We start from the raw sequence: 25,342 nt of genomic DNA, 5'->3' as shown, positions 1-25,342 counted from the left end.
ACACTGCTGAATTTGAATCTGCCATTTTGACAGAAGGTGACCGTAAATCAGGACTTTTTCGTTTCCGTTAAAGGTGAGTTGCAATTTGGCGACAAATTTTCACAAGGGGCAAAACCGCAAAACATAAAAAAAAACTGAAAACATGCCGGGCGTTACCGTGAAGGACATCGATCAGCACGTTATTACCAAGACCTTGGCTGCTTATTTGAAGAAGTCTGGAAAAGTTGTGGTGCCAGAACAAGCCGACTACATCAAAACGGCCAAGTTCAAGGAGACGGCTCCCACCGAGGCAGACTGGTTCTATACGCGTTGCGCCTCCATAATGCGCCACTTGTATATCCGTAGCCCATCTGGAGTGGCTGCTTTCACCAAAATTTACGGTGGGCGCAAGCGCAACGGAGTGCGTCCTTCTGACTACTGTCGCTCTTCGGACGGATGTATTCGGAAGGTGAGGTGCTTCATTTTCAATTCTTAGTTCTTAATTTGCAAATGCGTGATTCCTCCGAAAGGCTTTTCAGGCTTTGGAGGCGGCTCGCATGGTGGAGAAGCACCCCGACGGCGGCCGCAAACTGACGCCCAATGGCCAGCGCGACATGGATCGCTTGGCTAACCAAATTGTGGCCAAGCAGCGCCAGGCCAGCTACCAGCAGAACACCGTGATATTAACTTCTTAAACAACATAAGTACAAACATATCTAAAATTAGCGCTGGGCGCTTTAAAATACAAATACAAATATGAACATGATGTGAGAAATTTTTATTGGCACGTGCACAAAATGGCGAACTTAATGAAAGATGGCTGCTTCAATTACTAACATTGCTAGCTGGTCCACATGTCAGTGGCTTTTTGATTTGTAGGAGTTTTGAAACCGCGCACTATGACCTCCGCCTGCCACCACCCGCTGATTTCCTTGGAAGACTGACCGCAATGTTGGATCTTGTCACTTTCTTCGTCCGACTTGTCCAGATTCAGCAAACCTAGATCCTCATAAATGTCGAGTTGCCTACAGCATCTCAACGCCGCAGCGGCACTGTCGTTTTCGTGAAGAAGGTGCAAGTGGACATTCTTGCAGCTGCGGGGTAGTTGACTAAGTACATCCTTGGGGATCCAGTTCCCCGTTTCTTGCTGTTTTTCATGGGTGTTTTCCGTGTCCTTAAAGAGTTCCATTTCTAAGAACACATTAGTGGCATTAAGTTCGGTGGAAAAGAGCGTGTATAGCTCCTCGCAGGTGAGTAGTCGGAGCAGGGTCTGATTAATGCGACCTTCGGGGAGTGCATGGTGTTCGCAAAAGTGATGCCTTGATATGGAGTCGTGGGGGATGTGCAGAGTGTAAGACTCTGTTGGCATAAAAGTGTTCGTGCCAAAAAGAAACCTCAGACTCTTCACATCCGAGGTCCTGAAAGCATTACGAATGAGCTGAGGAAAGAGTAGATGGTAAATTACTTGAAAGGATATTCAAGGTGATCAGCACCCACCTCTCTCATGTCGCTGATGGATTCCTTTGTCGCCTTAGCCCTGGACCGTTGCTGGTTGAGCTGATAATGGGAAAAAGAGTCACGCTCATTCATTTCGTTCTCATCCGACCACTTTTCCACATAATATTTGTAGGTTTTATACACAAAGGGAATCTGGCGGCGTTGAAAGAGGAGGAAGTCCAGAATGCCATTCACAAACTCTGCAGCTGTTCCCGTGGTCAACACCTCAACGTTATCAAGTCTAAGATCGATGTTCTTTATATTAGGATCCATTTATAGGAATAATTAATACTAATTCGTTTTTTAACAATTCGCGGCAGAATCCAAACAATAAACAAACAAACAGTGCTGCCTGACTTGGCCCAAGCAACCAGATCGAGTTGCCAGACTGTTATATTTCGTCCGTGTGTACACACTAGCTAACCAGCCGCAGCCAACTTTGCGTTGGTTATGACTAGTAGAAATTCTGTTTGTTGCCGACTATAAAAAAATTCACAAAAGATTTAGGCAGAAAGAAAGTACAGCAGCAATATGGTAAGACCCCACACAAAAAACCAATGAATTTTAGTTGATTGTGGTATTGCTACAGGGACAAAATCAATCGGCCCAAGGGGGAGCTGGCGACAAGAAGGATGATAAGGATAAAAAGAAGAAGTACGAGCCTCCAATCCCGACCCGCGTCGGCAAAAAGAAGCGCCGTGCCAAGGGTCCGGATGCGGCCATGAAGCTACCTCAGGTGACGCCGCACACCCGCTGCCGCCTAAAGCTGCTCAAGTTGGAGCGCATCAAGGACTACCTCATGATGGAAGACGAATTCATCCGGAACCAGGAGCGTCTGAAGCCACAGGACGAGAAGAACGAGGAGGAGCGCTCCAAGGTCGATGACCTGCGCGGCACACCCATGTCGGTGGGCAACCTCGAAGAGATCATCGACGACAATCACGCCATTGTCTCCACTTCTGTGGGCTCCGAGCACTACGTTAGCATTCTTTCTTTCGTGGACAAGGACCAGCTGGAGCCTGGCTGCTCCGTCCTGCTTAACCACAAAGTTCACGCTGTTGTAGGAGTTCTCAGCGATGACACCGATCCCATGGTGACCGTGATGAAGCTGGAGAAGGCCCCTCAGGAGACATACGCGGATATCGGTGGCTTGGACACTCAGATCCAGGAGATCAAGGAGTCTGTGGAACTGCCACTGACACATCCTGAGTACTACGAAGAGATGGGCATCAAACCACCAAAGGGTGTTATCCTATATGGTCCTCCCGGTACAGGAAAAACCTTGCTGGCCAAGGCGGTGGCCAATCAGACCTCCGCCACTTTCCTGCGCGTTGTGGGTTCCGAGCTGATCCAGAAGTATCTGGGAGATGGACCCAAGCTGGTTCGAGAGCTTTTCCGTGTGGCCGAGGAGCACGCTCCCTCCATTGTGTTCATCGACGAGATTGATGCCGTCGGTACCAAGCGTTATGACTCGAACTCTGGTGGCGAGCGAGAGATCCAGCGTACCATGTTGGAGTTGCTCAACCAGCTGGACGGATTCGATTCGCGTGGTGACGTGAAGGTTATTATGGCCACTAACCGCATTGAGACTTTGGATCCGGCGCTGATCCGTCCTGGCCGTATCGACCGCAAGATCGAGTTCCCCCTGCCGGATGAAAAGACCAAACGCCGCATCTTCACCATCCATACATCCCGTATGACACTGGCCGAAGACGTGAACCTCAGTGAGTTGATCATGGCTAAGGACGATCTCTCGGGCGCTGATATAAAGGCCATCTGCACAGAGGCCGGTTTGATGGCGCTGCGCGAGCGCCGAATGAAGGTGACCAACGAGGATTTCAAGAAGTCGAAGGAAAGCGTTCTCTACCGAAAGAAGGAGGGTACGCCCGAGGGCCTGTATTTATAAGTCTACTATGCAAGCAAATCTACTATGTTCAGTTAATTTTGATAATTTCCAAACACATGCATTAAACCACATTAACATTATCAGTCTGCCTCTTTTGGGGTGTGAATAAATTAATAGTTGCAGGGATAGTTTGTGCGAACTGCTCCATCAAATTATCCAAGTACTTTGTTTGTTTTTCAGACACCTCGTTAAGGGGAGTTCCTTGATAGTTCAAGTATTGGAAGTGCGTCTTATCTGTAGCCTCTGGAAGGCCAAGTTGCTTGAACTTTTTGGATTCGTCGGAGTTTGGTAAGTTTTCCGTTTCAAAATAGGCGCTCAGTTTAGCCAGTTCAAAGCCTGTCTTAAAACCATCCTCGTAGCCCCGATCGAAGCTGGCTTGGAAGACCTTCTCTCTTCCATCGGCGATACCATCAACATAGCTAATCTGTACAATAAAGAGTATTTTAATTCGTATAGTAAACAGAAGCATTCAAAAACAGCTGATTAATCCAAAGTGTGGCCAAGGAATTGCTTCTCCGCACGCGTTTAACCCACCTTTGCAACTTTATCCTGAACGCGCTGATAGTTTCTTGAGCTTAGGACACTAAAGTCGGTTTCCTCCTCCGAACTTGCTAGGTCAGACATCGTTTTAAGCCAAAATTCAATACTCAAACCCGGGATCAGTCGTGACCAAAATATTTCGCCAGATCAGTGTGACCCTAATTCACAATAATAGACCAAATTAGACCGTTGACTTGGCATGGAATTGTACAGCACTGAACACATTTGAATTGAAAAATTTATAGTTATAGTAAGCGAAGTCTTGTTTAATTTTGAAATTCGAATTTTATAGGTAGAAAAATGGTTGTTGGCGCATTTCCAATAGCGAAACTCGGCATGTTGGGTATAAAGCACATAAGCAAGCCCATCGGTAATCTAATCAAGCAGACAGCGAAAAAGAATGAGAGCTTTAAGAAGTTTGTCGTTTCACCACCGGCTCGTTGTAAGTACTCCGTTGTCCATGAACGTAACGATATGATTGAAAAATAGCGGGTTCCAGTATATCATACAATCGATGTGCGTTCGAAGATGTGGATGCTGGGTCTGGGCCAACCAGATTTCATTCCGCCGCTCACAGAGGCGATGACTATTCAAATGGGCGGTGATATTCTCGGAGAGCTATTTATTTTCCTTATAGGAGTTTTACTCATAATGGGAGAAGTTTCCAGGTTTGTGGTCTCAGAGTAAGTTAATCTTATAGTTTAAAGTTTTTGACGGTTTACAGGCAAGCTAAGAAGGACCAAAAAAAGCACGAAGCCCATCGCCTCCGTCGAGCAGAATTAGAATCGCGTATTACAAATTTAACGGAAAAGGTAAACCGTCAAGAACAGGAAATCAATCGTCTAAAACATTGGGTATAGCACTGAATGGCGTAAGGTATTGCTTGGTCGAATTTTCAAAAAGTTAAGTTTGATCGAAAATGTCATTGCTATTTTTAGTAGTTCAAATTTCCGTTTAAAAATGGTGATTGGCAGATTTCCGTTGGGAAAAATTGTTGTGTTCGGAATGAAGCGGGCCAGCTCACCCTTTACTAAGCTTCTATTGCATGTTGGAAAACACTATCCAGTCTTTCGACGTACGGTCATCCATCCTCCAGGACAACTATACCATGTCATGGAAACTCGCTCTAAGATGCGAATGCTGCATCTTCCCCAGCCCCGAAAAATTCCCCCTCTAACAGATGTACAGGCCACACGAATGGGTGCCAATATTCTAGGCGAGTTCTTTGTAATGATCATTGGTTTAAGCATTATTTTTTTCGAGGTGTCGCGGTAAGTTATGGGAATATTTTTATTTATTTCTTTGCTTAATTTATTGTTATCCTAGACAAATGCGCAAAGATAAGAAACTTCATGATGATCATACCGAGAAGAGAAGAATCCTAGATGAACGTCTTGCAAAAATAGATTCGGATGTAGAGCGCCAAGAAAAAGAAATTGCTTGGCTAAAAAAAAATCTGCACGTAGAAGGGATTGGTAAAGACTTTTGTGAGAAAAAAGAAGACTAACCAGCTGTGTAAAAATTAATTTGAATGTATGTATAAGTGTAAGCGTCAAATAAAACTAAGAAAAAACGAGTTTTTTGTATATTTTGAAACTTAAATATTGAATAGACCGCCAAGTGGTCTTCCGATGGCAATCGGCTGCATAGCCATACGGTCACACTGCCGAACAGCCGCATCCAAACAAAAAGTAAATATATATCTGCAATCCCCGTTTTGAATTCCACTTGATCGTGTCGCAGCTAAAGCATGTCGGAGAAACCAACGGTTTTGATTTTGGGTGGTAAGTCCCCGGCTCGCAGCATCCGTCTCCCTTAGAGTCGGCTTATCATCAACTGCATCGTTTTTGTGCCCCGTAGGCTGCGGCTTCATTGGACGCAACTTGGCCACTTATCTGCTGGACAATGAACTGGCGCAGGAAGTACGGATCGCCGATAAGACCCCTCCCCAAATGGCCTGGCTCAACGAGGAGCAGTCTGCGCTCTTCGAGAGCGATCGCCTGGAGTTCTGCAGCGCCAACCTAATAAACGCCGGTAGGTAGCCTTCTCGTAGGGTGACTCACTCTTTTTGGATGCACCTAGGATGGTGAAATTAAGAGATGATTCTGTTTGGTTTGGGGCTGTGGAAACTGTGATAACTGATAACAGATATAAGCAATGTATTTCGCTTTAACTCTGTTCCAACTGGCGGTTCTGTATCATACCGACCCACCCTAATGCATATATACCTAAACTGGTTCTGGAACTCTCTTCCACTTGCAGCGTCTTGTAAGGCGGCCTTCGCGCCACACCCCACGACAGGAAGGGCATGGGACATTGTGATCAATTGTGCGGCCGAGACTCGTGCCAACCAGGATGATGCCGTCTACAAGGAGGGAATTCTGAAGCTGAGTCTCAACTGTGCTAATGAAGCAGCTGCCCAGCGGGTGAAGCGCTACGTTGAGCTCAGTTCCGGCTGTATGAATAGCAGCGAAAAAACCCCACTGAAGGAGGACTGCAAGCTGGATCCATGGACAGGCGTGGCGAAGCAGAAGCTCAAGGTGGAGAAGGAGCTGGCGAACATGGACGACCTGAGCTACACGATCATCCGATTACCCGTGGTCTATGGCATTGGAGATAAGCGCTACTTGAGTGAGTGGAAGCCGATAGCCGATAATTGATGTAATTTCCTAGTGGGGGAATGCTAACCACCCATTTCGCTTCGTTCACAGTGCCGCGCATTATAATCGCTGCCATATACAAACACCTCAATGAGACAATGAAGCTGCTGTGGAACGATGCCATGCGACTGAATACGGTGCACGTATCGGATGTGTGCGCCGCCATTTGGCAATTGGCGCAGAGCCCCAAAACAGCCAGCCAGGTGTACAACATTGTGGATGATTCAGCGTCGACGCAGGGCAGCATTAGCAACCTGCTGGTGGATATTTTCGACATCAATGTGGACTACTTTGGCATTGTTATGTCGAATCTGACTAAGGTATAGACCATATAGCTTTCACAATACATATTTTGGAAAGTTCACTCAATTCAAGTATATTTATTCTATTTTGTAATTATTATTTATTTATAAAACATTTCGTTTTCTAGCTTTATCCCACAGACACTGTTGGTGAAATCAACGACAAGCACATGGGACCCTGGGCCGAGATTTGCCAGCGTAGCGGCATTGACAACACACCTCTGACGCCTTACCTCGACGAGGAGCAGCTTCATCACAAGCACCTCTACTTGGACAACACGAAACTAAAAGACTTTGGCTACGTTCTGCAGCATCCGAAAGTCACTCGAGAGCTGCTTATGGAAATGATCAACGACTATGTGAAACAGCAATTGTTTCCGAAATCTTTGACCCTATGACTCCACACTCCTCTCAAAAAAGTAGCACCAAGTTGACATGCACTCAGATCAGGAGACATTTATACCCTATATATGATAAGAAAACGATTATTATTGAAATTAGCCATAGGTTTTAAAGATTATTCTTGCAATTTTTTATACGATACGGACCACGATACTCTCCCATGTACGCTGTGCTGTATCTCAGTTTTTTGCCACAAAAGTGTACTTATAGTATTATATAGATCCTTTATATTTTTTTATACATTCCAATTGATCTGTCTATGTATACGTATTTGCATACTAGTAGTTATATTTGTATCCACGAGACTAACAATTATATTCCATTGTGATGTGCTAAGTGGCCAACTTCAATTGACAATTAAAATGCACTTTTTAGAGTTTAGTTTTGTGTATATTTGATTATTTTAATGTTACGGCAACGGAGCGATCGTACGATAAACGTGACATGACAGTACGAGACGTTGCGATACATAATTGAAAATGCAATTGCTTCAGTTTGACGCTCATGAACTTAAAAATTACAGAAAATCAACAATAATAAGCTCGCAACTTTTTCAACTTAATACGAAACACGGGCGAAAGTTGGGTCTGTTTTTTTTTTGTTTTGTTGTTGTTTAGTTTAAAAAGAGTAATTCCGGCCAGCTCCAATTTACCGTAGATATAAATTACGTTTCGATTTGTGACTTTTTCATCTAAAACGGCGGTGCAAGGAGCAATAGCAATAGTATGCTCTTGAGTTCGATTGCTTAATTAACTAGTTAAGAGTCTGGGGGCTGATCAGCGCACTCAGGCTGAGGCTTAGAAGGCCAGGCCGGCATCGCGGTATGTGGTGAAGATCTTCTCGATGGAGTTGACGTAGGCAGCGGTTCTGAGGTCCAGTCCCAGGTTGTACTTCATGGCCGTCTTCATGATGGCGCGCGCCGAGCGCTCCATGGTGTAGTCCAGGCCAGAGTGGACGATGTCCTTCTCGGAGGCGCCGGAGATGCGCTTCTGGAACGACTCGGAGGGGGTCACGGGGATGCGGCCACCCACGCGGCCGAAACGACGCTCCAGGGACTCTTGTACAGATTCTGCAGGTGGAGGCAGCGATGGGAGGATACAAAAACAGACAAAGCAATTAGTTGAGAGTGCCACATGCTTCGGGGATCACATTTAAATATCACAAGGTTCAAAGCCACCAAAGACTACAGAGATTAGATTCGAGTACTTGGAATGCGGATTTAAAGCAGTGTATAGTGGATGTTTCAGATATTAGTCGGTGTATAATGCAAACATGAGATCAATGTCCATAGGGATAACATAAAAAAAATAATAACGCCGGGACTAACTACAGAAACAACAGATATTACAGAATGGTGGATGTGATGTGAGATTGCTTGGAAAGTAATTAGGTCTGATTTTTAGAGATTCGATGGATGGGTGGAAACGTAAAAGAACTATTAATAATTATAATGTACCGTCCATAATGACTCTTTCAATTGACTGTTGGACTGAGGCTACATTGGTGACAGAGAAACGGAAAAAAGAAGAAAAAGAGTAAACAACGAATTACTTAGATGATACTTTAAAATTAAATAACGATTAAAGTCTCTTGTGGATGGGCAGAAACGAGAGCAATAGGGGGAAAAGAAAATTTGGAAGGAGGAGAACTAGTTTAAGATCTGAAACCAATATGGGAAGAGCAATTGCTGAGAGGAGCAAACGCTATTCTGTACGGGTTTGTATTTTCTAAATTATAGCATAATTAATCCATAAACCGATCAGTAATGAAGTGGCATGATCAATGAGCAGAGATAGATTGAAATATTTATGAGGAGCAAGTGCCTTCAAGAGCCTATCATATTAGTTAGAGTACGATTCGAAACTCACCGAGCAGATGGTAGTTGGACTCGCGCTCGTACTTGAAGGTCAGGCGACCGTACGAGACGTGGTTGAGGTTCTTCAGCCACTCGAAGAAGGAGACAGTGACACCACCGGCGTTGATGTACAGATCGGGGATGACCAGGATGTTGCGATCAATCAGGATCTTGTCGGCAGCAGGGGTGGTGGGGCCGTTGGCAGCCTCGGCAATGATCTGAAATATGATATATGATCCTTCGTGAAACATATTCGGAAAATATGCAAGGGTCGTAGCTACTAACCTTAGCTTGGATTCTGTGCGCATTCTCGCTGGTGATGACCTTCTCAACAGCAGCTGGAATGAAGATGTCGCACTTCTCGAACATCAGGTTCTCGCCCTCGTAGGGCTTGGCGTTCTGGTAGCCGACAATGGTGCCGTGCTCGTTCTTGTAGTCCTCCAGCAGCTTGGGGTCAATGCCCTCGGGGTTGAACAGAGTGCCGTCGTGCTCGATGACGCCAATGCAGGTGGCTCCGGCGCGGGTTAGGTAGCGGGTGGTGTGCAGGCCCACGTTGCCGAAGCCCTGGACGATGAAGGTCTTGCCGCCCCAGCCGGGAGTGGTGCCTAAACGAGAGAGACAGCCTTAAAATCCACTGCCTATGTAGAAACCCATGATGCACACTCACCAATCTGGCTCATGTAGTTGGCCTCGTTGATGAAGTTCTCCAGGCCGTGGAAGACACCGCGTCCGGTGGCCGAGACACGTCCGTGGATACCGCCCTGGTTGATGGGCTTGCCGGTGACACAGGCATGGGCATTGATGTCCAGGTGACCGATGGTCTTGGCGTAGGTGTCAGCGATCCAGGACATCTCGCGCTCACCGGTTCCCATGTCGGGGGCGGGCACATCAACACCGGGTCCAATGAAGCCCTTCTTGGCCAACTCCAGGGTGAAGCGGCGAGTGATCTTCTCCAGCTCGTGCTCGGAGTACTCCTTGGGGTTGATCTTCAGGCCGGCCTTGGCGCCGCCGAATGGCACATCCACACAGGCGCACTTGAAGGTCATCAGGGCGGAAAGGGCTTTGACCTCATCGCGGGAAACGTCCAAAGAGAAACGAATACCTGCAAGAAAAGGACAATTGCATAAGCACATTACGTATACGACAGGTGTACATTGTTCGGAACTAGGCGACCTTGATGCAGCTTTCATTTTTGGCCCCAATCCAATAGACAAGTGCCGAAAATAGACGGAAACCAGCACGAATTCCTAGCGGAAAGCAAAAGTTTTCCACTAGAGCATTTTTTGGCTGCTTTTGGCCGCTAAGCACGTGCCCCGTGAAAATCGTTGCATCTGGCCACAATGGGGAAACCTTTCGACGATGGCGCAACAGTCCCAAGAACAATACCCATAAAGTACTACACCCTTATCTTTATTTGCTTGACACACTAAATGTTTTGATATCTTTGAGAAAGTTCCGATTAGATAAGCAGAGTTTCGCGCTTGTAATTCGAATTTAATAAGCGCTGTTCACTTGTAAAAACTTGAGAGAACAAAGTACTTTTTTTTATAGATCGATAAATTGGACCGTAAACGGTTAGGAAACAAGTTCCTATTAATTTTTATAGTTCCTATGCAAACGTGCTAATCACTTCCCCGCTGGTTGGACGAGCCCCCCAAAAAACAAGACTATAAAATCTTAAATTAGCTTAGTTCTTTTGATTAGACTAACAGGCCTTGTTGCCAGGGTAGACCCAGAGATTGTGAAAAACATTCTTGAGAAGCGAAAAATTATGATTTCATTTCCGCATTTTAGCTTTCTTTGCTCTATCAGCTGACTAACTTTTGTTGTGAAACTTTGGCGTGAAACTTAAAACCTTTGAACAAAAATACGATGAGTAAACAAATTTGCAATTACAGATCATTTTCTTCAAGTACCAATGATTCAACAGGTTTCTAAATGAAAAGTAATCTAGAAGTTGCAGAAAAGTGTCAACTAATGCTGATGTTTTCTCGAAGGACCAAAATAAGGTATCTTTTTATAGTCTATTGAAGAAATGCCCTGAGGCGCATAATTCCCACATTTCATGTAAAAGAAGCTCTTGCCACTTTTTCTTGGCTTTCTGCTGAATGAGCTAAGACGTCAAATCGAGTGGAGCCCCGTGGAGCCGAGAACGGAGCCGACTGTACCCAAAGCGCTTGACGACAGCACATTCATTTGCGACGCCCTCTCTATTTGCCGTTTTCGCCTTTTATTTGCTTATGTTTACCATAAAAACAAAATACAAAAAAATATCCAATCGGCTGGAAAACAGCAAGACCATATATAAAAAAAACCAAAAACCAGTGGCAACCGGCACTATCGGGCGACTTGTTTTCGTTTCTCGCTAAAGAGAATTTAAAATAAAATAAAAACAAAACACTAAATACACCAACAAGTTAAAAAAGAATCTATTAATGTACCACTGCTAGCTAATACGCATATGTATGTAGTTCTATACTGCTTATACAATCGGTGCGATAACTTATTTGGGGGCTCGATCGGACACACCAGCCACGTCTATATGTATCCCCCATTGGCAACAGGCGGCGATCTCTCGAATAGACCCAACCAGTTCCCCCGGAGTCAGCTGACCAGAATTCTACGCCATATGATTAAAAAGTTTAGGTGCAAAAAACATGTCACTGCCGGAGCTGTAGGAGGGTGTAGGTGTATGCGTTCCACCCCAAAATCTGTTTGTGACGCCTGCCAAGATCTTGGTGTTATGTTGGATAAGATATGGCTGAAGATAGGACCGGAAACGGGGCATATATGTATGTATAGAGGCTTATCTGGCCGCACCCCCAGCTGAGTTGGCACCAAGAAACATGCGATTCTGATCCAATAGTTAGTCCGGTTCTCTGGAGAAACATTCCTCTGATTATTAATCCGAATTAGCATATGAAATCGTTCGAGTGCAACTCTCAAGGGAGGTAAATAAGAGCGAAATGTGTTTACAATTCGATAACTGACAAGTACTTGTGGGAAATGCTATTTGCTCGATATGGTCTGTACACTGTGCGTATACTTGTCACGACAACTGTTGGTACATCAAAATATACATATGGATAGTGGCGATAGGGAGGGGGCTACACTACACTATCAGTTCAATTGTCGCGCTCGCTTATTTTTCTGAGATTCATCGAGTTTCAGTTTGATAACGGGTTTGTTTTTGTTGTGAGGCAATTAAGCCTCGGCTCCAAGCCCTTGCCTCCAAGTGACAATTCCGAGCAGTTCAATGAGATAGAAAGTGGCCCGGATCTGGGGGACTGGGCACTACCAGCACAGTGGTACAGCCAGTGACTCATTTGCCATAAAATTCTTCTGTGCGGCTGTCCGACTCCATTGGGATTTAATATCTTTCCGTCTGGTTTTTGGGGCAACGTGACCATCACGTGAACACAGACACGATGTGGAGAGGAACAACACCCCTAGCAAATTAAAACCAGTTTTTCGAGCGCACACATTAAACATCCAGCAGACACTGACGTCCGGACTCCAGAGCCCAGAGAATAAAACGAAATTGGCGAGGCGGTATAGCAAAGGCAATTTCGCCGAAATTTGAGACCGGACTGGATGTATTAAACAATTAACAGTTAAATGGCAGAGCGTCAGCAAATTAGCATTAATTAGAGCACGGCTAGGTCGAATGACTGGCCCCCACCAAGCACAGATCCACTGATACTGGCCAAACAGAGCCAAGTAAATAAACAAACTACTCACTTTTAGCACCTCAGATGGCATCCGAAATAGCAGAGGACCATGTTTAAGGGAGTTATTAACGAGGCAGAGAGAAACCCGGGTTCTGAACAGTTGGTAACAGGCTGTTTACAAGATTGGCGACAAGATCGGACCACATGATCGATCCCAGTTCGAAAAAAAACAAGATCATAAACAACTATTAAGGAAGCGTGGCAATTATAATCGTAAACAACAAGTTCCAGGGGCAAAGAAATTTTCGGCTGTTTTTGTTTTCTATTTTTGCGCATAGCCAAGGTCAGAAGATAAGGGTCCCTTGTCGAGAATTTCTATTCTTTTTTTGGCTATTGATAAGCACTTAACTTAACGCTTGGAAACTGATTCTATCACTAATTAGACGAGACTCGAAAAGAAACAAACAATTACCGCCTGCCTGACAACAAGAGGTCTCAAATTTATTTCTTTTGGGTGGTTCTGGGGGGGGGCGTTGCTATTTTTTTTTACCCGCACTTGACTCACTGTGCAGAGCTGTTCCCATTCGAATTGGAAAGCAAACAAAACACAGGCAAAAGTTCATTAAAAATAGCACCCAGCCAGAGGCAACAAAAAAATAGAGAAACATAGAAACAAAAATCGAAATGAATTCGCCAGCTCGAAAATAATAAAATGTGCGAAAAGAGGCCCGAACTGAAAAATTATAAAACCCGACATAGGCATATGTTTCTTGGGGTGGCGGGACACTTGAAGGGTTTGGAAATCTAATGGAAACCCACGTGTAACCCAGCTCAGGCACTTATGCAATTCCGTCCGGAATCTAGATTATAGAAAGAAACCCCAAAAAACTGGGGGCTACTGGGGACTGGCTACACAACGTAAACAAAACAGGCGGCAGAACATGCGCACTTGGGTGGCAGGGGGAGGCAGAATACGTTGGGTTACATAACTCGGAAAGGCAAGACATCACGTCAGAACGGCCTAAAGGAAAAATCGATTTTGCAACGAGCAACAACTGCTGGTTTTTGGGAGCAATATGTATTCTAAACTAACGCAGAATAGTCCAGGGGATAGAGAGTAATGTGGTCTTTGAATCGCACCAAAAAAAAAGTGATTCCCGGCCAAAGAAAAGTTCATGTACTTGCCTCCCTTGGTGGGCGTCTTGTGGGTGCTGTGCTGGGCCCTGTAGCCGGTGATCATCTCGTAGTTGCCAGCATCACGGCGGAGGGGGAAGGCAATCTCGATGATGTGGTCGCAGGGCTGCATCAGCATGAGGATGCCCTTAACCTTTTGCTTCTTCTCGTCGCGGGTCAGCTTGCCCTTCATGTCATCGACCAGGCTCTCCTCGGCGATTTGGCAGCCGCGGTGGAAGAAGTACTCGACCATGTCGAAGAAACGGGGATCCTTGGCGGTGGGCACGTCCTTTAGACGGTCCGGAATCTGGTGCTCGGAGGCATAGCCGCGGGAGTGCATCACGGCGGTGGGCAGGGCCTTGGCCAGCGTGGTCAGCTCCTGCTGGCGGATGGCGCCCTGGCGGGCCAAACTCTTCAGGTGATACATGGCTGCTTCTCCGGGTTCTTGACTCTGCTCTGCTCAACTACTACTGTCTGCTGCTGGACCACAACCGCTTGCTGTTGGACGCGCCGCCAAACTGAACGTTTTTAAATTATCGTGCCTATAATATACCATGTATTCCACCACTACCATGATTTGGGAGAGAAAGAGAGAAACTTCCCACGTTTTCGGCATTTTGCTCCCCATTTCTTTCATTTCCTCTCGCGGCCGCCAAAGCTTTCAAACATGGGGCCATGGCGTTGCCAGGGCAAGATTAGATGTAAGGTGTTATCGGTTTTACGTTCAAAGATTATCACTGGACTGGATTATCTTAAGCAAAGTGTCGAAATTATTGGGGAATTAATCGTGTAATTGGTGAGGAAGCTGTACATTTCAACATTGAATAGTGATTTGGTTTTTTGACCAATCAATAATGAATTCATTTACTTTTAATTGTATCAATTTCAAAAGCTTTAAGTCCCATTAGGGGCCCACAAATGGATTTGATCATTTTATCCTTTTACCTTAATAAATCAATTTAAAAATTGGCTTATTTAAATTTTCGATATTTCCTCCATCACTAGTGCTCTCAATCATAAAAATAAAAAAGCTTAAGCCCAGTGTTGACTAATCCACAAAAGTAAGCTCAAGCTTAACGGAACCGGTTCCCCAGAAGCCCGCCAAATTCAAACTCCAACACTTTAATGTAAACTTAAAAATATAAAAAATCTTGTGGACTATATTTGAAGTAATAACATATAATTAGAAAAGAACTTAGGCAAGTAGAGTGCTGTTTCGATCGTGGTATATATTGCTCAATGAAGTCCGTATGAAGGCGTCGCCACGCTCCACAAAACCATCCAAGTGCGTCCACAAAAACCAGAACGATAAAGTCCAGAAGAGCACCTTGCTAACCCAGTCGAGGATGTAGAGGCGACGCAGAACTTTGCGAGCATGGGGCAGGGTGGCCTCGCTCTCGCCGAGGATGTAGGTGCGCATCCCGACGATATAGTTGCTGATGTACGTCTCCCAGTTGACCTGCCCCACCGACGTATCGAACAGGTCCTGGTCTATGCGATTCAACTGGCTGCTCATTTCCTGGAATCGCTCGTTCCTGAATTCCCAGTCTTTAGTTGTGTAGTACTGTAGAAGCTTTAGACCCATCGACACCTTTCGTTGCACGTTCAATAAGCTGGGCAAGAACAATTATAATTGATATGGTTTCTTTCACGAATTAAGAAACTACTTACAATGGCTTCTGGCCAAAGATCAGCAGCCAAAAGTCAATAAAGTAGGCGGGAAGATAATGGAAGAAGATGACGCAGAACATGTGATGGTAGTAGTTCTTCTTGATCGATCCTCCAGGATACCACAACGCGAAACTCAGTGGGGTTTCGTAAAAGAAGCGGCGCCCTGTCTCGATGCTGTCGCCCCAGGACATCAGAGCCTTGCTAGAAATGCACAGGTTGCAGAACTCCACCCCACTCTGTTTGTCTCCCTTCTCCTGGCTGACCTTTCCCCGCTGATAGCCGCACAGGATCATGCCATTGATGGCCTTGTCCACTGGAATCACCGTGGATGCGTAGTCCGGGTTGCAGTGCATGGATCGGATGACGCCGCGGGCGGCGCCGATCATCAGGCCGGTGGGCCCGTTCACCCCCTCTATCCAGCCGGGCAGCGGTTCGTGGATGGCCGCCGTCACTGCAAAGGGGGTTTGAAATAATAAAGCAATTAACCGGCGGACATGAAGGCAGCCAGCAACTTGGATACGTACCGATCGAGGGCCTTGTGATGATTATGGGCAGCTTATTGTTGTATCTGCAAATTAAATCTTCCGACAGTGCCTTGCTGTAAGCGTACGTGTTTGGCAAGCCGTTTAGTAATCTGACAGAAAAAGAATGGAACAGGTTATTAGCTGCCAAGTACGAGTACAAACAGAGTCATAAATCCCAAGTGGTCATTACGATCTAATGTTATTCGGATCAGCAAACTACTGACACCAACAAATGTTACCTACTTGGGGGTAATCTCCGCCAGAGCTGCATCATCCATTGTCTCGACCATTTCGATAATGGAGTAGGGATTCTGTGGCGCTGGATAGGCACGTTCCTCCAGCACGCTTTCGTTGCACTGGCAGTAGGAGGTGGATACATGGACGAGGGCCTGGAGGTGACGCATCTTCTCGGCCAGACGGAGCACTTTGAGGGTGCCCACCACATTCATCATGACCATTGGCCGTAGCGGCTGGTCGAAGCGCACATTGGCGGCACAGTGGAACACCACCTCGACGTTGGAGGCGAGTGTGTTGGTGTCATTGGCGCTCAAGCCAAGGTCCGGCTCCAGCAGATCGCCCTTAACCACGCGTACCTTGTCCACGATCTCGGGATTCTTCTCCAGCAGCTTGCTAAAGATCTGCAAACGGGGCGTCAAAATTAACAGATTTGTAGTCATTAGTTAATTGTCATGGTATGGTGTTGACATGCAATTTGGACTTGCGGAGTTGCGATTTGGATTTGAAGTTGGCTGGCTGGCTGGCTGGCTAGAATCACCAGCAGCCTAATGGGCCATGTCCACTGGTTTTAACGCCGGCTTAACGGCCAACAATTAAGAGTCATTGTAAGTCTTGGATTTTTTCAAACCAATAATGATCACCTTGACTTATAAACGCCATGGATGTGGCACTGTCTGAGCCGCGTATGAGTGGGTCGCTTTGTAAGACCAAATTTTTGGCGCGCTGTATGCCTTTGAGTGGCGGTGCGATAATTTTGGTAATTTGCGGGAGTCGCCACGCCATGAAACATTTACATTTTCGCCTCAAGTTGGAGGGCAAACTAAATATTAGTTCGGCTATGGTGCTTCCATTTATGGCATGTAATTATATAGAATTTATTCTCCGACTCTATGTGCGATTACAGTTTGAAGTAAGCAAGGTCAATATTTTTATTTTAATATCTGGTGTCATCATTTAAATTTAAAGAAGCCTTCTACAATGGCATCCATTAATATAAAATTGAAGCACCTTTTTTTTCGATTGAGTGAACTTATGTCTCGAGTGAATATGCGAGAGTGCGAGAAGCACTTCTTCATTGCGGTTTTCTCAACCACACCAATCGATTTTTATAATTTGAGTCGTGTCTTAATAAATAATTGTTCACTTATTGTGAAAATCCAAACTGAGTAGGGGAAAGGTTATTCAAAAGTACCAAATGCCAGCAGATTAATGTTATTATTGCTAATAAGCTGGTGTAACTACACACATGACTCGATGGGGGTTTTCGAAGAAATTTTATGTGTACGATCGCCGTTTGATTTGCCATTTAGTATGTAATTAAGAAGCTTAAGCCGTGAGGGGCATTCCTTATTTACGAGCTATAAACTTCCACTAACTTAATTGCCACACCCAATGGAATGCTGAGCGGGAACCTACCACACACTTGAAGTACTGCTCCTTGCGAACACTGGGATCGACTCCCTTTTTGGTGCGGATTAGTAAGTAAATGACGTTCAAATCTCCACAGCTGCGAAGTAACTTCTCCACGAGGACCTTGCCCATAAATCCTGTGGCTCCGGTTATTAAAATAGTTTTGTTGGCGTAGAACTTTGCGATTTCAGATTCGCCGCATTCGGCATCGCTCTTCAATATGTCCATGATTAGGCTGATGAATAATTAAAAATAAACGTATTAAAAAATTTAAAAATTTCAACATAAAATTGGAAGACAATATAAATTAATGAAGGATAAATTGGTAAATTAAACTTTATCAGATCAAAACAGTTTTTAAAACAAAGTTTTTGAGTGCCCAAATCGAAATCACACAATAAAGCAAGTGGCTATTAATTGAATAAATTAAAATGAACTAAAATATTGATAAAAACAATAAAAAGAAAATCAGAAACCAGCTGCCCATATCGAAATCACACAATAAGGTATAAGGTAAAACTTAAATAAAATTCGGATGAAAAAGATAATAATAGAAGTACCCTTGGTTGAAGTGATTATAAAATAATGCCAATAAATTAAAATAATTAAAATAAGAAAATAAGTTCTGGTGTCCACTCCAGTACATACGAAGTGACACAGAATTGGGTCAGAAGGACGGCTTTTATAGGAAGTTCCGACCACCTAGAGTGACCGAAACCCTTTCGGCCAGAAAAAGGATGAAATTTCAATTTGGCCAAGTGGTTTCAAAAAGTGGCCAGGGACAGGGACCAATTTGGTAGCCCTGGAGGTGTTACAACCTTTTAGTTTCAAGATCAAGCTGTCGGCCGTTTGTTTGTCTAACCTACTCCGGGCAAAATTCTTGTTCAATGTCAACTCGGACACTGACGAAAGACAGGCAGCGGCAGTGGCAGTAGCGATATGCAGAGACAACTGCGGTTGTTGACCAATCGCGTGTAATTGCCGTGGCCAATTGGGATTTTCGGACTCGAACTCAGTGCCCTTCTCCTTCTCCTTCGCCTCCCACCCCTGGTCAAAGTGCCTCTCAGCATCGCTTCCCATCACACCTCGCACATCATCTGTTTATGTTGGTAAATAGCGACAAGTTTAAAGACCTGTTAGCAGCCACTGTTTGTTTATTTGTAATTTTTTCCTTTTTTTTTTGTTTTGGAAAGTGTCTGTCCCACACTGGGTTAATGTCGAGCTTATTGCTATACTTTGCGTACTTCACTATTTTTAGGTTGACGGTCTTGGGCAATGCGAGTGCGGGTGGAAGTCCAAGCAATTAGCCAGGCTGGGGCGGACGGCAGACTCGATGGCTAATTCCCGGGTTAAAGTTTTGCTTCACTTTGGCGGTCGTTTTACATGCATTACCTGCCGCCGCAGTTCACTTTTTATTATATGGGTTATGGGCTAATTAAAGTTTTCTGCTTTTTTTAGGCAGGAAATTACGATCTCATAAAAGAATAAATGGGGGAGCTTGGGAAATAATTAAAGTAAAAGGAGGCTAGTTTCAGCTGGAATATTTCTCATGAGATATGTCTTACTAAAAAGTCTTATTTATTTATCCATTTAAATTTTCTAATTTATGCACTACTCCGCAATCGATTTCTTGCTGTCTTTTCTTTGAAATGCATTCGTTTCCTTTTTCTTTCGTATGCCAAACAAAAGACTTAAGACACAAACTTGAGCGCATTGTGTGTCGTTTCCATGGAATTGAGTTTTCATGAGCTTAGCCATTGTTACTACTGATCTAGTCAGGTGCGATTTTCCCTGCCATGTCACGCACACTCATTCACACACAACACACACACACACACACTTTGTGCAGCAAAATCACGCCTCCTTTTCGAATGGACATTCGTTCACGTAACTCCGAGGCACGCAAATTATGACATTCGCACACTTTTCGTTGGCAATTGCTTTATTTAAGTTGGTTTCCAATGGTTTACTTTGTGTCAATTGCCAAGGCAAACACACACTATGCCAAAGTTCACGGGGGACATATTTGACCAAGGCATTATCACCTCCGTGTCCGTGTCCGATCCATCTTACAGCTATATTGGCACACACTGACCTCACTTCTCAGGAGTTTTTGTTTTCGCTGCTGGCTGGCGGTGGCGACTTTGGCGGTCTCGAATTGAATCGGTTGAAAACTCAGCGGCAACTGAATTGAAAGCGGGCAATTGGCTTGAAGTTATACTCGGCTAAAAGGAAACTCGGGGGTTCTGCTGGCGTTTCTGTCAGCGCCGCTGCCTCGCCAACGCTAACGCTGGCAAAAAAGTGCTGCTCTGTTCTGCGAACGTGTATGCAGACAGGTGAGTTGGCCCCGTCTGAGTGTGTGTGAGTGGGCTTTCCGGGTTGTGCCAGCCGTGAGATGAGCTTGCCTCTCCTCACTCCTCGCTCCTCCGGTCCGTAAAACCCCCGAAAACCGCTTTGGAAGTCGGGCAGGGCAGAAACAATTACACTTAAATTAAAACCAATTAAACGGCACTTAAATCTCTCCAAGTCGAGCAAGGGCAATGCTAATGGCTCCCGGCTGAGAGATGCTTGGCAACCCTAGCCAAAAATCAAGATCCAAAAAAGATCCAAAAATTCCCCCCAGCCGCAAAAAAAGGAGCCGGACCAAACCAAGGCCATCCACTTGAGGTGGCCCTAAAAAACTGCATGTCATCCATGGAAGCGATTCAGATGCATGTGTACAGTTATGCGATCTTATATGGGACATTCTGACAAAGTATTTTAAGTAATGAAACTTTCCATATAAAAACAAAATATTATCAGGGAACAAAGTGACAAAGGAATTTTTCAAAAACTAGATTTTTTGACACCTATGTTGATTAGACATTAGACAGGGCAAGTCATCAAAACAGTGCGTAATTTTAAGACAAAAATATCACGTAAATAGAATAAATATTTAATTACTGATATGATAATGAGTGGCCAGGCTTCACTGTAGTTGCATCTGAGATACGAATACAACCGCATCCATAAGTGCATTCGTGCAATTTTTGGCTGTGGAAGAGTTTTGTTTTTGTTTCTGTTTTTGTTTTTTGTTGCACTCTTGCGGGAACCTGATCCACGGCTGCAAGCTGTGATAATGGCCAGACAAAAAGTTGCCCCGTCAGGTGAGTTGGTTAGTCAGAAGATAATGGAGATGATGGAGGGGCATTGGGGATATGCCTGTGGACGGACAGGCGCAGGATAGCTTGGGGATTTCACAATCTGGTAAACAACACAATCTGGCCAAGACGACCTTGAAATTCTGATTCAGCATCTTCTCTGTTACGTTTTCAGTTTTCGCGCCTCGCCAGCTTGGGCCTGGTTTGTTGGCCTATGGGCCTTGCGGTTAATATCAGGCTTCCAGTTTCATTTCCCTTTCCTTTGATGACATAATTTGTTTTGGCAGCCCCCAGGCCTCCAACAACTACGCCCCGATCGCAGTGCAGCCCAATTCGTAGTTCCACTCTAATTGGTTCTGTAAACGCGCGAGAGAACCGAGCAAACTGTCTCGTCACCAGTCCGCAAATTGCACGACTAACTAAAATTCAACTTCCCAGTTCCCAGTTGGGGTTCATTCCTCACTAAGCGGAAAAGATTTCATCACACGTGGCACCCCACTAAGGTTTTTGATCCTTGATTTTGGACTCTAGTAACCCCAATAAATTTATGAAACAAAAAAAATGTAATACTTGGTCAGTGTCGCCCTTCTGGACTCCTCTCTCTTCGAATAATTCGATTGTACATTATTGATGAATAATCCGGCAATTATAAACAGGTTCCTTAAGCGTATGTACTCGTATAATATACCAAACATTCGATCGGTTGCTGGCCATCATTATGCAATTTTTTTGCAATTGATTACTCCGCGAGGAGTGGGTTGCTGCCTCAGTGCTTGGAACAAAATGCATTTCCAAGACCTGGCCCCCCAAACGAATCGGGATCAAATGATTGGTCGGCCGGCGCCATAAATCAAACATAATGGCAAATGGGCTAGTAGAGGTGTTGTTGCAAGTCTACGGAATATAATAAATATTTGCAATCCGTTGGAGATTCGATTACCAGCTATGTAGAACACATTAAGGCTTGACCTGAGTCAATATAGCAGCTGTGTGCCAAGCAGATTTCTTATCCAATTATTTGAGTTTCTCCACCCGAGGTGTGAGCTTCCTGTTCGTAAGGTGTTAGAGATTTTAGAGATGATCAAGAACTTGAGGTAAAGTAGCCTCAAGTAGTGCAGTAAGAAGAAGGACGAACCTATCTCAGACAGCCGGAAGCTGGACAAAACCACCTAAATCAACCAAGTAAGAAACTAGTTGTGAAACGCATTCAGCACACTAATGTGCATTGTAATACCAATATTGGCTTATCGCAGTTTGACTGGCTTTGGTTAGCATTTCTCGCACCTGAGACCCGCTGTTTACGCATATCAGCACGCAATATTGTCCAGGTACATATACGTATGGCATCCGCCGTGTGGGCTTGGCAAATGCATTATTTTTCCATTGGAAACAAGTCAACACCCGCTCTGAGCCAGTATATGCATTTAATTAGCTGGGACTCACTTTCAGCCTGCTTAAGGCGAATTCCTAAACCGCATTTCGCGTCCCGGTCTAAACTAATATATATGACATTTATATTATTTATAACTAATGACAGTGTTTATAATTAAGATCTAAGTGGCGGGATTGCAGAACAAAACAGACCATGTAAATGCCTACGGCTCATGGCTAAGGGAATCGGTTCCGCAAATAATCGTATTAAATTACCTCCGTATTTATTATGATGGGATCTGAATACTACAGCTGATGAAAAACTGATATATTCAATGTATCGCATTTAATCGACTATTAATAGCTGTTATTAAACCAGGTTTCAGAATTGCTAATGGGTATATCAAATCTATGCAACCAAAGGTGTTAAATTCGAGTTCTTAAAAACGTATGAAAAATAAATATATACCTCGTTTTCTTGAATATTTGTTATTGATGATGAATTTAATAAATTAAATTTTTAAAACGAATTTATTGCAAAAGATCAACTTACATTTTGACAGGGTATTAGACGATCAATTGTATGACTTAATAAGATTTCTTTAAGATAATACCATTTTAATAACATTTAAGATAAACCATCTAGAAGTTGGTTTATAATGGTTTATAAATAATTTATTTTTTTTATAAAGAATCAATATACTTCGAATTCTGTTACATACTTACTGTCGAGTAAGTTAGTACCGTTTCAGGTTGAAGGTCAGTTCGGGTTAAATGGCTTAACAACTTGTTAAATTTCCCAATTTACATTAGTCCTGCTAATTAGTTGGTCCGGGGTTACGATTATGTAAGTAAATACTGTAAATATAGATTCTCAACTAAACGTTAAAAAGTCAATGCCATCAGTACTTAAAATAGTTCTAGGGAAAACTGTTCAGTACAAATGGGAAAAATCATAGGGAAAGTACAAAAAAATTACATTTTTAGCCATACATTAAAAAAACCCCAAGAACAATAGTAACGAATAAAGCTTACTTAGGGCGATTTCTCCAAGGATCCAAAACTGTGCGTCGACGTCATAGTTCCGGAAGCAGGAGAGCAACTGGGCGTATTTCCATCCCGTAAATAAATAAAACAAACATAAAAATTATACATTGCGTATTTGTGTTTTGGCGGGTACTTTATTGAAGTTAACCAAGCTAAGACCATGGGTGGCCAAAACGTTAATTTTGATCTCGCAAATCGAGGGTCCTGGCAACACTGAAAACTGTCACTCACAATTTATATTACTAAATAATATTTTCAACACAATATTAATCGTAAGAAGAGTGTTCTTTAAGAGTATATAGAGTAAAAAAATTTCAGCATTCATTTATCATACAATTTGCTCAAAGGATCAGTCATCGCTTCTCTCCCCGATGACTAAATGCGGTTTTCTTGTCATTTCATGGATCACCGTCTTACTTTTTCGTGCCCTGCTTAGTGGGAGATCATTAGTTCGAAAGTCAATCCAGGCTATTGAGTACATGAAAATGAATTGTGGAAAAAAATCTCTATTTAAAGTAATAGTTATAGGGGAGGAGGGTGTCGGAAAAACATCACTTGTGAGACGGTATGTAGAGGGTCGCTTCAGCATAAGAGAAAGGAACACAATCGGACTCAACCTTTCTACAAAAGAGGTGCGGGTCGATGATCGCGCGGTCACACTCCAGGTAACCATAAATGTTCTCTCAATTTAAATACATTAACAAATTCTGTAATATTTCCAGATCTGGGACACAGCGGGTCAAGAACGCTTTTTATGTCTAAGTAGCTGCTTCTACAGAGGTGTAGACTGCTGTGTGCTGGTTTTTGATATTACGTCACTCGACTCCTTCAAATCACTCGGCATGTGGCGCGACCAGTTTCTTATAAAAGCCGATCCTCGCGATCCTGTAAATTTCCCCTTTATAGTTCTGGGCAACAAGGTAGATCTCGACAACAGCCATGTGCCCAATAATCGAGTGAAAGAATGGTGCCAACGGAATAATAACATATCCTACTATGAAACGTCTGCAAAGGAAGGCACTAACTTGCATTTGGCATTTAAAGCTTTATCTACGAAGGCATTAAAGAGGGAAGCAGATGTGGGTATTTTCATTCAATTTAAGTATTTTCATAAAATTTAAATTAAACTTATTTTGAACAGTCGAACGATGTGCCGGGCATTCCTAATACGATAATTTTGAAATCACGAGCTAATGACCAAAAAAAATCAAAAAAGTGTGAGTGTTAATGTAATAACAACGGATCGTAAATAAATTTATCTCCATCGTAAAATATACTTCAATGGGATAAGTATCAGAAAACTTATGGCTAAATCCTTGAATGCTTTCGAGACGGAAAACTTCATTGACCAAGTTAAGTCCATGTTCCAAAACGGGTACTTTTAAGACCCTTTTTATTCAATATTTTAGCTTTTTCTCGTCGAATGTGGAAAAGGAATACCGTTATTGAATGAGGACTTCGAGTAGATTTGATCTGCGTAATAACATTGTAAAAAGCAGGAAATCAAATTTTGGGAAATTTTTGGCCAAAATCATGAAGGGGTAACCCCTTTCAGAAAATGCGAAAATCGGGTCAGATTTTAGTTGGCCAGGTTATGATCAAAAATAATAATACTCGAAGATCTAAGATCAGGAAGGTATAACATTTGGTGATCGGATAAGTATTACCCAAGTTATGGTTAATTTCCTTAAAAAAATTGATGCAAAAAACATCGTAGTCCAAGTTAAGACCGTGGGTGGTCACAATGTCAACTTTTGCGACGCTTTTTAGCTAATATTTAAGCTTTCGCGCTAAAATTAAACACGACGGCACATTATCGATAGTTCGCTGCGATTTTCGTGATTTAAGCGCACAATCGATAGTCGAACTTGTGGCGCATTCTTTAAAAAAGCTTAATTCTTAACGTGCCAGTTTCTATATAGACAAGAGTAATTATAACAATTTCATCTGCAGGGAA

At 43.7% G+C, this 25,342-nt stretch overlaps 10 protein-coding genes across 14 annotated transcripts; 6 read left to right on the top strand and 4 right to left on the bottom strand.

Moving 5' to 3' along the window:
* Positions 1-15: 15 nt before the first annotated feature.
* On the top strand, positions 16-745 carry LOC6499811 (40S ribosomal protein S19b). The gene is made up of 2 exons (XM_001953827.4): positions 16-448; positions 510-745. Exons 1-2 carry the CDS (start codon positions 143-145, stop codon positions 672-674), a joined length of 471 nt encoding a protein of 156 aa, XP_001953863.1. The 5' UTR covers positions 16-142; the 3' UTR covers positions 675-745.
* On the bottom strand, positions 735-1,871 carry LOC6500758. Its single transcript, XM_001953826.4, has 2 exons — positions 1,477-1,871; positions 735-1,417 (listed from the first exon to the last, which is right to left on the bottom strand). The coding sequence occupies exons 1-2, from the start codon at positions 1,747-1,749 to the stop codon at positions 821-823; spliced, it is 870 nt and encodes a 289-aa protein (XP_001953862.1). The 5' UTR covers positions 1,750-1,871; the 3' UTR covers positions 735-820.
* On the top strand, positions 1,862-3,462 carry LOC6499812 (26S proteasome regulatory subunit 4). The gene is made up of 2 exons (XM_001953825.4): positions 1,862-2,010; positions 2,066-3,462. Exons 1-2 carry the CDS (start codon positions 2,008-2,010, stop codon positions 3,380-3,382), a joined length of 1,320 nt encoding a protein of 439 aa, XP_001953861.2. The 5' UTR covers positions 1,862-2,007; the 3' UTR covers positions 3,383-3,462.
* On the bottom strand, positions 3,341-4,202 carry LOC6500757. Its single transcript, XM_001953824.4, has 2 exons — positions 3,917-4,202; positions 3,341-3,806 (listed from the first exon to the last, which is right to left on the bottom strand). Exons 1-2 carry the CDS (start codon positions 4,004-4,006, stop codon positions 3,444-3,446), a joined length of 453 nt encoding a protein of 150 aa, XP_001953860.1. The 5' UTR covers positions 4,007-4,202; the 3' UTR covers positions 3,341-3,443.
* LOC6499813 (putative OPA3-like protein CG13603) lies at positions 4,198-5,087 on the top strand. Its single transcript, XM_001953823.4, has 4 exons — positions 4,198-4,364; positions 4,422-4,590; positions 4,647-4,798; positions 4,861-5,087. Exons 1-3 carry the CDS (start codon positions 4,223-4,225, stop codon positions 4,780-4,782), a joined length of 447 nt encoding a protein of 148 aa, XP_001953859.1. The 5' UTR covers positions 4,198-4,222; the 3' UTR covers positions 4,783-4,798; positions 4,861-5,087.
* On the top strand, positions 4,883-5,498 carry LOC116654505 (putative OPA3-like protein CG43998). Its single transcript, XM_032449607.2, has 2 exons — positions 4,883-5,193; positions 5,249-5,498. The coding sequence occupies exons 1-2, from the start codon at positions 4,883-4,885 to the stop codon at positions 5,427-5,429; spliced, it is 492 nt and encodes a 163-aa protein (XP_032305498.1). The 3' UTR covers positions 5,430-5,498.
* A 49-nt stretch (positions 5,499-5,547) lies between these two features.
* Positions 5,548-7,667, top strand: LOC6499814. Its single transcript, XM_001953821.4, has 5 exons — positions 5,548-5,706; positions 5,783-5,956; positions 6,185-6,553; positions 6,634-6,902; positions 7,013-7,667. The coding sequence occupies exons 1-5, from the start codon at positions 5,673-5,675 to the stop codon at positions 7,280-7,282; spliced, it is 1,116 nt and encodes a 371-aa protein (XP_001953857.1). The 5' UTR covers positions 5,548-5,672; the 3' UTR covers positions 7,283-7,667.
* LOC6500756 (glutamate dehydrogenase, mitochondrial) lies at positions 7,655-14,529 on the bottom strand. 2 transcript variants are annotated; one of them, XM_001953820.4, is made up of 6 exons: positions 13,998-14,529; positions 9,809-10,243; positions 9,427-9,746; positions 9,155-9,359; positions 8,743-8,781; positions 7,655-8,355 (listed from the first exon to the last, which is right to left on the bottom strand). In XM_001953820.4, the coding sequence occupies exons 1-6, from the start codon at positions 14,410-14,412 to the stop codon at positions 8,084-8,086; spliced, it is 1,686 nt and encodes a 561-aa protein (XP_001953856.1). In that variant the 5' UTR covers positions 14,413-14,529; the 3' UTR covers positions 7,655-8,083. The 2 variants fall into 2 exon arrangements, with proteins under 2 accessions (XP_001953856.1, XP_014766703.1); XM_014911217.3 differs by lacking the exon at positions 8,743-8,781 and having other exon boundaries at positions 13,998-14,528.
* A 584-nt stretch (positions 14,530-15,113) lies between these two features.
* LOC6500755 (putative fatty acyl-CoA reductase CG5065) lies at positions 15,114-20,067 on the bottom strand. Its single transcript, XM_001953819.4, has 6 exons — positions 19,923-20,067; positions 17,834-18,062; positions 16,424-16,818; positions 16,181-16,290; positions 15,657-16,107; positions 15,114-15,598 (listed from the first exon to the last, which is right to left on the bottom strand). The coding sequence occupies exons 2-6, from the start codon at positions 18,053-18,055 to the stop codon at positions 15,181-15,183; spliced, it is 1,596 nt and encodes a 531-aa protein (XP_001953855.1). The 5' UTR covers positions 18,056-18,062; positions 19,923-20,067; the 3' UTR covers positions 15,114-15,180.
* Positions 18,705-24,663, top strand: LOC6499815 (ras-related protein rab7). Of its 4 annotated transcripts, none has more exons than XM_044718292.1 (4): positions 18,705-18,936; positions 23,704-24,050; positions 24,108-24,464; positions 24,527-24,663. In XM_044718292.1, exons 2-4 carry the CDS (start codon positions 23,757-23,759, stop codon positions 24,611-24,613), a joined length of 738 nt encoding a protein of 245 aa, XP_044574227.1. In that variant the 5' UTR covers positions 18,705-18,936; positions 23,704-23,756; the 3' UTR covers positions 24,614-24,663. The 4 variants fall into 4 exon arrangements, with proteins under 4 accessions (XP_044574227.1, XP_014766237.1, XP_001953854.2 ...); XM_014910751.3 differs by lacking the exon at positions 18,705-18,936 and adding an exon at positions 20,698-20,717; XM_001953818.4 differs by lacking the exon at positions 18,705-18,936 and adding an exon at positions 20,702-20,717 and having other exon boundaries at positions 23,733-24,050.
* The last annotated feature ends 679 nt before the right edge of the window (positions 24,664-25,342 follow it).

This window comes from Drosophila ananassae, chromosome 2L (assembly GCF_017639315.1).
Source record: "Drosophila ananassae strain 14024-0371.13 chromosome 2L, ASM1763931v2, whole genome shotgun sequence".
Classification (NCBI taxonomy): domain Eukaryota; kingdom Metazoa; phylum Arthropoda; class Insecta; order Diptera; family Drosophilidae; genus Drosophila; species Drosophila ananassae.
Note: the sequence above shows the minus strand (reverse complement) of the source record. Positions and strands in the feature narration are given on the sequence as shown.

Coding starts and splice junctions, on each gene's coding strand:
- LOC6499813 (XM_001953823.4), top strand. CDS start 4,223: ATGGTTGTTGGCGCATTTCCAATAGCGAAACTCGGCATGTTGGGTATA. Junction 4,365..4,421: donor CGTTTCACCACCGGCTCGTT/GTAAGTACTCCG, acceptor AGCGGGTTCCAG/TATATCATACAATCGATGTG. Junction 4,591..4,646: donor ATAATGGGAGAAGTTTCCAG/GTTTGTGGTCTC, acceptor GACGGTTTACAG/GCAAGCTAAGAAGGACCAAA.
- LOC6499811 (XM_001953827.4), top strand. CDS start 143: ATGCCGGGCGTTACCGTGAAGGACATCGATCAGCACGTTATTACCAAG. Junction 449..509: donor CGGACGGATGTATTCGGAAG/GTGAGGTGCTTC, acceptor TTCCTCCGAAAG/GCTTTTCAGGCTTTGGAGGC.
- LOC6500758 (XM_001953826.4), bottom strand. CDS start 1,749: ATGGATCCTAATATAAAGAACATCGATCTTAGACTTGATAACGTTGAG. Junction 1,418..1,476: donor CCATCAGCGACATGAGAGAG/GTGGGTGCTGAT, acceptor CTCTTTCCTCAG/CTCATTCGTAATGCTTTCAG.
- LOC6500755 (XM_001953819.4), bottom strand. CDS start 18,055: ATGGACATATTGAAGAGCGATGCCGAATGCGGCGAATCTGAAATCGCA. Junction 16,819..17,833: donor AGCAGTACTTCAAGTGTGTG/GTAGGTTCCCGC, acceptor CCCCGTTTGCAG/ATCTTTAGCAAGCTGCTGGA. Junction 15,599..15,656: donor ATCTTTGGCCAGAAGCCATT/GTAAGTAGTTTC, acceptor GTTCTTGCCCAG/CTTATTGAACGTGCAACGAA.
- LOC6499814 (XM_001953821.4), top strand. CDS start 5,673: ATGTCGGAGAAACCAACGGTTTTGATTTTGGGTG. Junction 5,707..5,782: donor AACGGTTTTGATTTTGGGTG/GTAAGTCCCCGG, acceptor TGTGCCCCGTAG/GCTGCGGCTTCATTGGACGC. Junction 5,957..6,184: donor CGCCAACCTAATAAACGCCG/GTAGGTAGCCTT, acceptor TTCCACTTGCAG/CGTCTTGTAAGGCGGCCTTC.
- LOC116654505 (XM_032449607.2), top strand. CDS start 4,883: ATGGTGATTGGCAGATTTCCGTTGGGAAAAATTGTTGTGTTCGGAATG. Junction 5,194..5,248: donor ATTTTTTTCGAGGTGTCGCG/GTAAGTTATGGG, acceptor TTGTTATCCTAG/ACAAATGCGCAAAGATAAGA.
- LOC6500757 (XM_001953824.4), bottom strand. CDS start 4,006: ATGTCTGACCTAGCAAGTTCGGAGGAGGAAACCGACTTTAGTGTCCTA. Junction 3,807..3,916: donor TTCAGGATAAAGTTGCAAAG/GTGGGTTAAACG, acceptor TTTATTGTACAG/ATTAGCTATGTTGATGGTAT.
- LOC6499815 (XM_014910753.3), top strand. CDS start 20,946: ATGGCCAGACAAAAAGTTGCCCCGTCAG. Junction 20,974..23,703: donor ACAAAAAGTTGCCCCGTCAG/GTGAGTTGGTTA, acceptor AAAAAATTTCAG/CATTCATTTATCATACAATT. Junction 24,465..24,526: donor CATTAAAGAGGGAAGCAGAT/GTGGGTATTTTC, acceptor TATTTTGAACAG/TCGAACGATGTGCCGGGCAT.
- LOC6500756 (XM_001953820.4), bottom strand. CDS start 14,412: ATGTATCACCTGAAGAGTTTGGCCCGCCAGGGCGCCATCCGCCAGCAG. Junction 9,747..9,808: donor CAACTACATGAGCCAGATTG/GTGAGTGTGCAT, acceptor TCTCTCGTTTAG/GCACCACTCCCGGCTGGGGC. Junction 8,782..9,154: donor GTCCAACTACCATCTGCTCG/GTGAGTTTCGAA, acceptor TCACCAATGTAG/CCTCAGTCCAACAGTCAATT.